General features: G+C 37.2%; 1 protein-coding gene across 1 annotated transcript; it reads left to right on the forward strand.

The window, feature by feature from the left end:
- The first annotated feature begins 1,653 nt into the window (after window positions 1-1,653).
- On the forward strand, window positions 1,654-13,475 carry LOC144664407 (angiomotin-like). Its single transcript, XM_078525522.1, has 14 exons — window positions 1,654-1,906; window positions 2,233-2,283; window positions 4,179-4,559; window positions 4,844-4,995; window positions 5,855-5,999; window positions 7,825-7,865; window positions 8,216-8,285; window positions 8,986-9,131; window positions 9,717-9,968; window positions 10,794-10,861; window positions 11,043-11,177; window positions 11,281-11,444; window positions 11,810-11,883; window positions 12,409-13,475. Exons 1-14 carry the CDS (start codon window positions 1,831-1,833, stop codon window positions 12,454-12,456), a joined length of 1,803 nt encoding a protein of 600 aa, XP_078381648.1. The 5' UTR covers window positions 1,654-1,830; the 3' UTR covers window positions 12,457-13,475.
- Window positions 13,476-13,996: the final 521 nt, after the last annotated feature.

Raw genomic sequence — 13,996 nt, forward strand, 5'->3', positions numbered from 1 at the left:
GAGCGAATTTTGTTATTTCAAAAAACGTAAGACTCGGCAGGTATCAATGTATTTTAGTAATAATTACAATACGAATGAATTAGTCTCAGCTCGCAACAAAGAAAAATGGTAATCACTTGTAAAATGTTGGTGTTGCGCAAAGATGCAATTTGCAATTGTCTAATACAGGCCTGGGCGCCTGGAAAACGGAGACACAAGGTAGAGTACAGTAGACGCAAGTATTCAACTTGCGTCTACTTGCATCTCCGTTTGGCCAGGACTTGCATCCACTTGTTTGGTAGAGATCAAATTCAGTTTGCACGCAAGGCAACGCAATTTTTTCACCGTTTGGCCACCCAACGCAAGTTAACGCAAGTCTTGCTGCTTACTTCAAGTACTGAATTGCAGCGCGCGCAGTAGCATTGAAATGACTTTTTTCACAACTTGCGTGCACTTGCAGCGAGGCACCTGGCAAAACGAGGAAACATGTTTCCAAAAACACTCGTAGCGTGCGCATGTTCCTCCCCAATATTTCCGTTGCAGTTTTGCCTGACGGGAAGCTTTGTTTCCAGCGTCAATTTTGTTTTCAAGAAGCAAAATTTGCTTCTGCTACACGGCAGAAACATTTACGCGTTTCCGCGCAGCATGAAAGGATGGCAAAACGAGGAAACAATTACGGAAACATGTTTCCAGCAGTGTTTCTGGAAAGCTATATTTCCTCGTTTTGAGACGGGCCATTTCAAAACTTGCAAGTCGTTTGGCCAACTAACGCAAGTCTGTACGCAAGTTTCAAATTGCGACTACGAACTCCTTTCGTCCACTTGCGTTGCTGATTGGCCTAAAAAGGCTACCCAATCCCCTTATTAAACCAGAGGCATTAAAATGCATAATAATGAGCTTCTGTCTCGCCTTATTCTCTTGCCGGTCATACCAGTTTGATGATATCACCTACAATGACGTACTTGGCTTCCGTCGTAAACTTCAACTTCAACTTTATTCAAATAAGCTTTACAATTTTTTTATCCAAACTATCGAAAATGGAGTTGCCCCTACGCTTCCACTTTTAGTAATTGTACCATGAGTCAGCAAAAAAATTGGTCAACTCTTGATAACCGATAACTGTTAACCTGAACAAGGCGTAAAGACATAGATAAAGAGCAAACTTCATGCTTTAAATGAATCATCTAAAAATCATCTGACATTTATGGCTCGTCGACGTTTGATGCATTCGACCATTCAATAGTTAATCATTTGGAACTAAATTAGAAAGAAGCTTTCTTTGATTAAAAATGTTAACCCGTGGAAAACAACAACAACAACACCAAAATCAAGGAAGAATTAAAACTTAAATCAATTGTGCAAGGTTTATCTTAAGTAGAGTTTTTAAAAATGGTCAGTTTTAGCCAAGGGCCAATGCATGCGTTCCGTAGATTTTTTGAAAGTTGAATTTAATAAGGTCAGTAACTAGATTTTATCCTGCTAGCCTCAGTCAAAATAGTCTGTTTTTATAAAGCTTGGAGTTTGAAAAAAGTTTTATTGTGTCATGACAGTGTTAGAGTGTTAATTAACTGCTAAGTATCCAATGGAATGCCATTATGTTTGTGTCACGGTTAATTCATTTCCTTCACTCAATGCCGTTTGACGTTTTGTTTGAGAATTGCGCTTGTGTATTGTTTTACAGTCATTAAGAAACAGAATCAGTAGTCGAAGTTCGTTTCCTTTCAACTCCACGAGTTCTCCATTAACGTTTGCATGGAAACAATGCAATAATGAGTTGAGGTGGTTCTTGGTTGCATTCATTTCGACGAAAAAATTGCAAGTCAAAAAACAACTTGCATAGGAGCATTTGCAATGGATTGGAACGTCGAAGAAGTCGTTCACTGGTTAAAAGAAATAGGGCTTTCAAAATACGCCAAGAGATTTAAAGGTAGGTAGTTTTTATAAAAAATTACTTTAACCTTTTCTTTGACCGGATATACTTGCCTAATGAAATAAAATCAACTCTTTAATGCTTCAAGACTCTCTCTCTGAATTTGACCAGCCGTGTAGATTGAAGTGACGCTAAACAAAACTGTCGCAAAGTTCTGAAAGTTGTGCAATATTCGGCATAAAGCACTTGAGTTTTTATAAAATTTCTTATCAAGGTCCACTATCGTGGAAAGTTGTGTAATTTTGCTGATATTTAGCTCTGTTTTGTTAGCTTTCACAGTTGAATTCTCATGTATTAGTTATGATTTGTGATTTGTATTTTAGGGTACTTGGTGAATGGAGCTGTCTTAGTGCAAATGGACGAAACATTACTAGGTAAGTATATATGGCGGCAAAGTTGACCTTGATATTTAGTACTGCCATAACTTACCATAGGTCTATACGTGTTTTAGTTACTCCCGCTGAGGGCTTCTGAAAGTTCTCTCTTATCCTGTGTCCCGCACACTTAATTTAAGCGAGTCTCCTGGCTTAACTCAAATTATCTACCTGCAATCGTGTCTAGAAGCACGCGTAGAAGTTCTACTCTATAAACAAACATACATTAGAAACCACAACACAAGTATCTTCTACAATATTCGAACAGTAGTTTCTTGAAATGCTCTATACTTTGGCCGGATATATATTGCTGAGGCTGTTACAGTCTAGATGATTTTCGAAAGCTTTAGAAAGTTTCTCTGTATCTGTACGAGCCTTTGTGGCTAATAGTACAAAAGTTGTAGATTTGTACGCTAAGTACAGATGTCACTGAAAGGATAACCAGCTTCAGTTATTGTTTATGTACTTCATTTGTGATCATATGTTAGAGCTTCATTCTCAATCCCTTATCTTCAAGCAGATAATGCGTAAGTCTATATATTAACTCGGTAGTTTTGCTATTTAATTAGGGTAACAAGAAAAATAAACACTTTTCTATCGTTTGCTCTTGCTTGTGTAACAAATATTTTCAGTCTTTGAGCTAAGTTTTCGATAATTATTCCGCTCGCCTTTGTTTTCAATCCATTCGCTTGTCAAAGCAGGCAAAAAGACTAACAATGGCGAAATGAATTATTTCCATTGAACCGTAATTGTCCATTATCTCTACTAGCGTAATGTTTTATGCTCCACTTAACTAAACCACGAATTAGCGATTTCATGCAAATCCTGCAAAGTCACGACAACACCAAATTGTTGTTTCGCAACTGTTTGCTCTGACTTTGTTTATACTTTGATTAATAGTTTATCACTTTACGCTAAAGCTGAATGTATGGAAATATAAACAACCAAAACTTAGCTTAAAATATCAGCTTTCATCCACAAACAAAATTGAAGATTTTTAATAAAGAAGTGTAGCTTTTAAGGAAGTCAGTATTCAGAAACCGACCACGGTGATGATTTCTGGGTAATATTGTGCTTGTTTTGATTTTCAATTCACACAGATTGAACCCGATGGAACTTAATATATATGTTTGCCTGTGGAAGAGGCAATAGAAGCTCCATAGTAATAAAAGATTTTCAGAAGAAGTTAAAGTAATAACCGGTTCTTTTCCGAATCGAACAAAAATGCTCGTACTTGATCGTACATGTGCACTAGCCATATAACTAATCGGTAAAAACGGAAAATGTAGACGGCAAACTGATCCTGACGGCTACAGCGGTCAAAAATAAGCAAAATAGTTAAAAAACTAAAAATATATTGAAAAAACTTTGCCTGATCCAGGTCTTCAAGAGATCCCGCACCATTCATCGGTTTGTCACTGAGATATTGCAGATTTTTATAGATTTGTAACTAATGTAACGTTTTAATGAACTTCTTTTTTCAAGTTTAACTTTGATAGACATACACATACTAGCTGGATTTAGGATTTTAGAGTTTTCTTTTAGATCAACTTATATACCATTCTCAGAGACCCAGGGGCAGTTAGTGGGAGCGGGGGAAAGTCTATACGGGCGAAAACAAATCGGCGAAGAAAAGTCAATTCTTCGCCGATTTTTTCTCCGAGGATGCTTATATACTGCAAAGTTTATGAAACACAAATTTTTTGTGCTCCAAAGCTGCAGAGATGTTTTCTTAAAAAACAGGCAGATTGTCTGGTTCACAGTCTTTTCAATACTTGCTCTGTGGAGATGTGAAAAGTTTTTATACCCTCCAAAGCGACGGACTCAACAAGCCCAGTTTAAAGGCAAAATCAACACTTATCTTCATGTTTGTCCTTCTTCTGTTTTCTTTTTAGATGATCTTGAAGTCACCGATCCTAATGACCGGAAAATTCTTCTCGGCGAGACCGCTAAGCTGAACTCGGCACAAAGCGACGAATCACAAGCGTTGTCTACGATGAAAGAAACACAAAGCACGGTACAGAGTGCACCAGTTTTAGACACTCCACTCATAACTGTGAGCAATTTTGATGACGGTGAAAACGGACCAAGATTGGTTGTCGTATGTGATAATGATGACGATGACATACTGAACAACAATCGGAGAATATCTAATGAAGAATTGATAAATCAAAGAATTATAAATTTGGCCTACAGAGATGGAGAAGACTCAACGACAGACGATAATTCTGAGAGAGACTTTAGTTTTAAGGACAGTGATGAAGAACAAGGCTTTGGTAAGTAATGCATTTTTATTTTTACCTGATAAAACAAATGTAACACTTCTTAACAAGAAACAGCTCCCTGTTTCATTGTGGACGGATTTTGCACGTAGTGCATCCCTATGTCCCGAGAGAAAGCCAAGGTTTACCGCGTTCCGTCCCAACCCTCCAAGGAGAATGACTCGTACCGTTTCATCGATCCCGCGATTCGTGGGACCGGATGATTTCCGCAACTGTTGCCAAAGTAAAACAAATAATAGAAAAAAAACAGTGATATTTGGCTTTTTCTCTTTCTGTAGATATTTATGACGACACAGCTGTTGAGTCGACGCCTGTAGCGTCCGCAGTTGCTACAAGAGCGACACAAATGGTCGAACTGTTGTCACGTGATAATGTGGCGTTGAGAGAAAAACTGGAGAGTGTGTACCTCAAGATGAATAACATGCAAATGGTAAGAAAAATATCTTTTATTATTCTAGCCTGCGGCTCGTGGATCTACAATAACAATGTTATGACGAGATTTATCATCAATAAGAGAACAGACGCATAAAAAACTGACGTCAATTTGTTAAATGGAACATGCGCAGTCGCAGCACGTGTGTCGCAATCCTGACCTTGATCACAGAGCCTTCGCTTTTATGGACAGCGGATTTGTGCCAGTAGAAGAGAAAGCATTGGCAACGAGGGTTTTTGGTGGCCAAGCAATGAGAAAGCCGACAATAAGATATCAGGAATGATATTAATAAGGAACTTCTTACCTTAAATGCCAAATTGCTGGCGCCCTCATTGGCTAATTTTTATCATCAATAAAAGGCACAGACATGAAGCTGGCGCTGACGCGCGGATCTGAAAGAAATATATAATGGAAGGGTTGTAAGTTCTCGATATAGCGACCAACTGCTTGTGAGCAGAATTCCTTTAAGACTGAATTCAGCTGTTAAGCGGAAACTATAGGAATTTGTTTTAGTTTGACGTGAAAATTTATCGAAATGGAATCTGGTGTTTGTTTTGCCGTGTTCAAAATAATTGGCGAGAGTGGATTTAAGCTCGGGAATACTTCAGCGAGTTTTCAAGAGCTTCCAAATAGAGCAAAGGTTTGTTTCAGGCAAAATTTATTCTTGAGTTATTTTACGTATGATTTGAAGGTTAACTTGGCCGATATTTTATCAATTGATTTCAACTCTTGACCTCACTCTTGTGAAACGTTTGTGTCTTTTCACCGAGTTGAACTTTGTTTTAAGTTTTTAATTTTTGTTTGGTAATTTTAAGCTGAAATAGACTTAAAAATCGACTTTTGTTATATATTGCAGCTTGAATGCGAGCTAGAGAGCATGCGCACTGCTTATGAAGAGCTACAAATGTCGTTCAGAAAACGAGAAAGCCTTGAATACAGCACAAGGACACGAATGGAATCCGAGATGAGCAAGCTACAGGAGAGCAACAGAAATCTGCAAGGTGAGAATATATTGAATTTATAAACAAAAATTCTTGTAAAAAAAATAGGTGAAGTGTAATTATTCTGATTTGCTTTAAACCTCTATTCAGAGGAGGAGTAATATTCAGTAAAGGAAAGTTTTGTTTTGCTCGATAGTATACAAAGACCCGTCATTTTAGCATGTGGCAAGATAAATATTATATTATCAAGGCTAGAAACTGAACACGAAAGCTTGTGGTAAATAAACTCACTTATGAGTGAAAATTAAGAGATACACATCCAGGTCACGAATATAATCAGAGCGAAAGGCAACTAATTTATTGCGGAAGAATTTTTTAAGGTCAGAAGAGGCAAAGTTGAGTTCCAAATATATCTATGGTTTTGCACCTTAAAATGTAGCTTTCAAAAAAGCTAGGGATAAGAGGTATATAATAGAGGTAAAAACGCTTCTAAAATTAAAAAAATAAACGGCTTTTTGGCATTCAAGAATTGGGTTCACAGGAAAATATTATTAAAAATATTTTGCAAAATACAGATGGCGACTCAAACACGCTATTTAATGACCCATGGGTTTGTATTTACATTGAATTGGAAATATAGTAAAATTTTCAAAAGTGCAATATTTTTAAGGACGTCTTTTAAATCGATATCTGATCATGGCTTAAAAATTTATAGAAGCTAGGTCACGCGTTTTTAAAATTGAACGAAACTTGGTAGTTAGAATGAAAAACAAAGGAAAAAAGGATAGTGCGACTTAGAAAAGACTGTAGCGTATTGTAGCTTATTGTAAAGATGACTATTTTGTTTCTCCGGCACCAAGCAAAATCAAGTCTTCGTCTGCAATTTGTATCAGATGAACACTGGGTTCATATTAAATACTCAGACATCCAAGACAGACATCCAAATTTACAGCATGTTTAATATCCTTTTTAATATGTTCAAAGCCTTGTAGGAAATTCAGTAAAAAATCGGACAAAATAGCGGGCATGAGCAAGCTAACCTTTTACATCAAGGTGCATCATGGCATGCATTTGTGAACTGCTATAATACGGATAGTAGATATGAAGTTAATGGGTCCGCCGTTAAGAAGATGGGAAGAAAGCTGATTAATCGACATTGAGCACATGAAAAGGGCAATTGACAACGTTTAAGAGCAAATTAAGTGCGATTAGTTTGTATTGATGCAGTAAGACTGAAGACTACGGAAGAACTCAAAGAATAACACAGAAAATAATATTTGATGGTAATACCACCGAATAAATGAAACGATTGTGTTTTGTAAAGGTAGGATTAAATGTTAATACATGTAACTAGGAAAGAGTGCTGAGTTTATTTATGAAAACGATAGCAAATGGTAAGCATATCTCTTTTTGTTGTTTCAAGAAAATGATAGCACATTGATATTGTCAGTTATAGGGACTGTGTCACGGATTTTAGCTAAATTTAAGCATGGGAAAATGACCATCTAATCCGTTGAAATATAAAATTAACCTCTTAAAACAGTAAAGGAACGTTTCAACAACACACCAAATACAAAAGAAAGTACGGATGGCCAAAAGTGACGAAGATTGAAACGGATTGCGATATGAGTTTTTGAAATAGTGTTGGGCTGAACAGTTTTCAAAGTTAGTCTCGTTTGCTTGTAACTTTAAATTATAACGCCTGTGAGACACATTTGGTGGCAGTGAAGCTATAGTTTTGTCATTTGGATCCATAGAAGTAATTTCTTTGCAAAACATTAAGTTTCATAGGGAGTATTTGGCAAAACTTAAAAGATTAAACTTAACTCAGCCGTGACAAAGTCCCTTTTAAAAACTGTCTTCTTATTTTAATTCTCGTCGACAGCTGAGCTAGACACATGCAAGGACGAAGTTGAGCAAGGAAAGGTAATTCACTGAAATAGAACAGTTAATTTAAAACGATGCTGTATTGGACCTGAATAGCAGTCGCTGCCATTAATTAGCGTCTACTGACTCTATGAACAAAAAGGAAAAACGATCGAAAAGCCGATGTTTTCTCTCGCCTTACGATCGTTTGGCTCGACAATCTGACGCTCTTTTCGCGCCTTACATAGGCTATGCCTCCTGACAGGCACTCAACAAATCGACATGTGTCCAGATCTCACATCTTAATCGCTAAGGAGCATGTATTTGACATAAGTGCTATATTATTTATTCAATATTCATTCAATATCCCCTCAACGTTTAATATGTTCTGCCTGTTTTTTTTTTTACAGAAATCACTAGAGAAGTTCAAAAGTGATCTACAGCTAAAGAATGAAGTCATTCGACAGCTCATCGCTCAAAGTAATGCAACAACGCTCTTATTGAGCTACATTTTAATGTCTTTTATCCTGCAGACCCCACAAATAACAGATACCTACACCACCCCGGACAACAATATGACAAATAGCAAAAAGAATGACAAAAAAAAAAAGAAATCAACAACGTAGGGATATTATCTCGATTCACCACCAGATTTTCAAAAGTAAACCTTAATGAGAATATATTTCACTGATTTTGTGACTGTACGTAAATGTTAATATTGGTGCCAAGATGTTATTTTGACGCTGTAAAGAAATTGATTGCTTTGACATGTATTTATAGCTATGATCTCATTTCATTTATATTAACTTTTTAATATTGAAGGGGGGATAGAATAATGGCATGATGACGTTTCTGGCTTTCTCTTCAGCTCCGATGCATCCAAGGAGCAGAGCCCTTTCTTTTCCACTGATATACTTGAGCCTCCTCTCTTAAGAGAGGCTCTGTTCGCAGGGGTGGCTCCGATGTTGTTCAAATGATTTGTTGTGGTTGCTGCTATTTTGCTAAGTATTAACAAACAGTTTGTAAACGATGTATCATTCAATAAGAGAAGTTGCAATGCTTTCCATAAATAACGTTTCTTTCAGTTAGATTTTTATAAAATGGAAAGAAAACCAGGCCCAAAAAAGGTTAGTGTGGCCGTGCTTGGGTTTTACATTGCCATGATATTGTCTTACTTTAGGTAACGGCTTTGCATCCACAAGAGATGAATTAGAAGATACATTAAAACAGCAAAGAAAACAGATTGAAGAACTCGAAAGAGACAAAGATCATCTGAATTCTTCACTGGTACAGAGTGGAGAGAGAATATCCTTTCTTCAACAAGAGGTGAAAATCAATGCACATAGTTAGGCCAAGTAAAAAAACCAAATGGTTCTCGTCTGGATATGTATAAAAAAGAGAGCGGGCGGGCGCTTTTTAGTTATTTTTTATTTTTTATCAGTTTTGTTGTGTTCCTTACCTGTGTTGTTCGAATATCTTCTAGAAAATTCTCTAGAAGCGAACTTGCAAAATAAATCCTGCAAGGTAATTGACCTATCCAGTACGGACCTGGCCGGCCAAGGCTTTAAAATTTTGGCTTGGGTTCGTATTAAAACGCAGACAAAAGCCATGTCTTACAGAATTTTTAACTACGTACACAGTGAAAGTAAAGCCTGTTGGTTTTATTTTCGTTCCAACTTTTTCAGTGACAAATAATAAAAAAGAGGGGTGACCCCAAAAAATGAAGCGGGCGGGGACGAGAAACATTTGTTTTTTTGTTGTTGTTGTTGTTGTTTTGTTTTGTTTTGTTTTCTTTACTTAGCCTTATGTCGTTTATGTGGTTTCCGAAACACTAAAACTTGTCTAAAACTCGGATAAAGGATAGATAAACGATATATATATGCACTAACAGACTGAAGTGTTTTATTACAGCTCAAACAGCAGCTACACACAAATCACGTGAATACCACGAGGAAGGCACATGGTGCACACGTGACGGAAAGTAACTCGGCAAATCAAGACACGTGTTCAACGACGGAAGAAAAGATGCCACATCACCGACACTCAAACTCGGCTGACGAAGGAATCGCTGAATTAGATGGACCTATAAGTGTACCCATCTTGTTGGAATTGTTGAGAGAAAAAGATGATAGAATTCAAGTGCTTGGAGAAAATATATCACGGGTAAGAGTCGACCTACAAATTCTCCTAACTTATCAAGGACACGGGGATTTCGCAGATTTTTGGTCTATTAGTGGTAGGCAACTTTACCCACAAAAAACCGCCTTGTCTTTGAACATCTAAAGGAAGATATAACCTTAATTTGCGGATAGAAATCAACCTACAGCTTTAAATATCGATTGTTTGATGGCGTGCGAAAACAACTTGAAAGCGTAAGCCTAACTTTTTCGAGTTGCAATCCGTTTCCATCCGAGCCATCCGCAGCCAAAGATGGTCGTTAACAGTGCTCTAATATAGCAATTTGTAATAAAAATGGATTATTATTTTTAAGTTTTCTGCGACACAAATATAAATTTTTGCTGTTCAAAAAACACGTAAAATCCGTGACATAGATAGAAACTTTATTAAGAATGTCATCAACCACCTAGCTGGGGAAAAACTCTCCTACTAATACGGGGACATAACAAAAAAGAGTTAAACTAAGTAGTAGCAGTTATGGAAGATTTTAAGAGACAGGAAACTGCGACCTTGGTTCTGGACAGTTTAATCGTCAAAGAATGTATCTTTCATTATATTATGGCAGTTAATGTCACGAACTAGTATACCTAAACATTTAAATTATATCAATGAATATTTGATTAAAAATATAACACAAACAGCGGTGATAAACATTATGAAAAATCGCATTTTTATAAACTTGACGTCAAGTTTATTAAAATGCGATTTTTCATAATGTTTATCACCGCTGTTTGTGTTATATTTTTAATCAAGTTACGATGGCCTAAAACCAAGAGTCTCAATGAATATTTTCTTTCTTTTTTCTTTCAGCTCGAACAAACATTACTACAAGAAGGTACCTCAAGAAATTTGGCCATTAGAGCTGTTTCTGTGCCAAAGTAAGTTCGCTCTTGTTTGTAACATTTGTGTCTTTTATACCACTTTATAAAGCAAAAAAGTTATAACCGCTGGCAAGCTCGGGAAAACATGGCCAAAAAACGCAGAAAAACGGACTGAGATTTCTCGATTAAAGCCAGGAAGAGAAGGTTTCTGATAAACGCTTTTTGATTTCTTACCCAGGGAGGCGCGGATAGCTGCGCTGGAAAAATCAATACAAGAACGAGAAAAGATCATTGCTGAATGCAGAGTAGAAAATCTGAAATCCGTCGAAGAATTGTACGTCGCTAACAGACGGTGTGCGGACTTAGAAGCCATGTAAGTTTGAGAAAATAGATGGTTTTGAAAATACTAAAAACAATTGAAACCTGTAGATGTGACATATTAAAAGACAACTTGTTATTTTTTGCCGTCACTGTAGAATCAAATCACTTCACTCGCAGTTAGCAGAGAAGACAACAAGACTTCGTCTTCTTCAAAGCAACAACGACGGCGAAGATGAACCGAACGAGCCCGAATGGCCTTTGGACCCAGCCTTCTGTCGGACAGACTTCGCCCAAATGAAAGACCTGGCTCGAGACTCGTGTAAGTAGTAAGAATATACTTCCTTAGAAGCTGAGACAACTTTTTACTAACAAATGCCTAAAACTATCGTTTTTGATAAGAATGACAAATGTTCTTTCAGTTTTGACACCTTACCTTGGCTTTGTGGACAAGTGAAATGATTGTTCGCAATGTCTGACATACTACTATATTCAGATTTACCCTGAGGCCAGTTTCTGATCATAAAAAACTCAATTTCCACTATGTTCCCAAAAACATTTAAAGCCGGGTTTTCAATAACTCTCTATTCTAAAGAACACTTATTTTTCATCGCTTAAGCGTGGAAGGAGCGCCAGTTAAATACTGGAAAGGATACCGTCACCAATTCAGGACATTTTTTTTTTCAGATGCAGAATCACTCGACTCAGGAATGTCACTTACAAATGCACTAGACGTGAGACACACAGACCCAGAATACAAGGTATTTTATAAAATAACCGAAGATACTGCGCATGCTAGTTAAAATCGGCCAAAAGTTATCAACTATTGTAACAGATCGCCGCAAATTCCGTATTGATGACGGACGCTACAGAAATCTGTGAAGTGTCTCTTATTAGTTCCTGCTCAATTTTGAACGACTAACCGCGACCAATCGGAAGAACACTACACGGATCTCTTTACAATTAAACTAGATGTTCTTTTGATGGACTCTGCAAAGTTGCGGCGCTCTCGTCACAATTGTTTCGGCTCCCTCTTCTTTTTTCGCCCCTGAGTTGCTTCGAGCAAACTGCCAATCAATTTTGGAACTCATTGCGCCACAAGAACATCCGGTTTGACTGTAAAGCAATGTCGAGGTCGATCACTTCTTGGGCAGGAAAGAAATGAACGAGCAATTCAAACAAGTTGTCTGTTTTCTTAGACTGGTAGCTTAGTAGACCTCTTGGGTTGTTGGAAGAAAATACTGAAGTCTTATTCTAAATAATATCGTAAACTTTTTCTTTTTCAGACAATCGACGAACCGGACCAACTGTCAATCCACTATTGGTCTGTTTAAACGCCACGGTCTGGATTGTAGACTCTAGCTTTTAACGATATCAAACTGAAGTGTAAAAATAACTAAAAGCTGTCATTTAATAGGCGTAGTAACAGCAACGTTCGTCAAACCTCGTCCCAGCGTCCTCTCAGACATTTAAATTCTATAAAGATGGTGACCACCCACCAAAGTGGCCGCCATAATAGATTTGAATACCCGACAGGGACCTGGGGGCAAGGGTTATAGATAAAATCAGTAAGGCATATGCAGAAGGAAGCACGGTAAAAAGCACTGTAATATTATACCTTTGTACTGTAAATAGACAATTTGTGGATAGAGATATTATAGTAAATATATTTTATTCCTTAAATTATTTTCAAAAACATGTTATCCTGTATACAAATAAGAGTTTCTAATACTGTTATGACTGATTATATTTAATAGCATACTGACAATTGCAGATCACAAGATCATTCATACATCAATAAGTACAGCAGTACAAAAGCAAAAACAATTAACTCGACAACCATATTACGTCAGTAAAGTAACGGAAAGAGTCATGTAGCAGCTCTCGCAAGATAGGCTAACGCATAGATGACTTTCTACCCTTCGAGAGAACAATAGAACAAACAACGAGAAAAACGCCCCTAGCCCCAGAAAGAATGGCTACTGCCACAGCTAGGAAACCAGTAAAGTTACGAGCTTTCGAGATCTGCTACAAAACTTGATGAAGAATCAGAAAGTAGCGAAATCTTTACCCGTATTTAAAAGCTCTGGAGGCGTAACTTTAGGGTAGCTTATATTTTTGGGTAGTCGTTACTTTCAGGGAGAGTTCTGCTTCGACTTATAGCAAAAAATCTAGCTTGAAAATAAAATGTGAAAATTAAAAACAAAATGCTTGTTGTATGTTTCATTGCTTCAAGGGAAGTGTGGGGCTGACAACATCAGCAGATCATAACAGTGAATGTTCACACGACTATTACAGTGCGACGTGCCTTACCGTGGCCACCCAACAAACTTTTTTTACAAGTGTCATCTTATAATATTGGTGATAAATATGATGTAACAAGCATCTTTTAAATCGTATTCAACTTTGCAAGGAGGCGTGTTCGTCAAACAAATAATATTACGAAAGCACACTTGTGAAAGAGTTTGGGTGGCAACGGTAAGGCGCGTCACACTGTAAAAGTAAGACAAAGGAACTGCCGAATGTGCCTTTTACTTGCGTGCGTCAAAGCTACCGTGATTTATGTAAAAAGTTGTAATGGCTTTGATGCGCATCAAATGTTTGACAAAGGTGAAATATCAAAGGTATTCTATACCTTTCAATGTATCTTTATTCTTCGATGTGAATCAAAAGCTGATCAATACCATCCCTCCGCGCATTGCCATTTTCGGATAATTTATATATTCGTTGAATAAACTCCCTGCTGTAGAAAAGGTTGCCCATAATTAGGTTAGCCATAAAACAGAGATCCAGCTAAAATGATATAATATCATCTTCAGAGGCGGCGGAACGTTTTGAAACGTGTCTGGCATCGTATTCCAAGCCAAGCACATA

This window comes from Oculina patagonica, chromosome 8 (assembly GCF_052425735.1).
Source record: "Oculina patagonica isolate OP01 chromosome 8, crgOcupat, whole genome shotgun sequence".
Lineage (NCBI taxonomy): Eukaryota > Metazoa > Cnidaria > Anthozoa > Scleractinia > Oculinidae > Oculina > Oculina patagonica.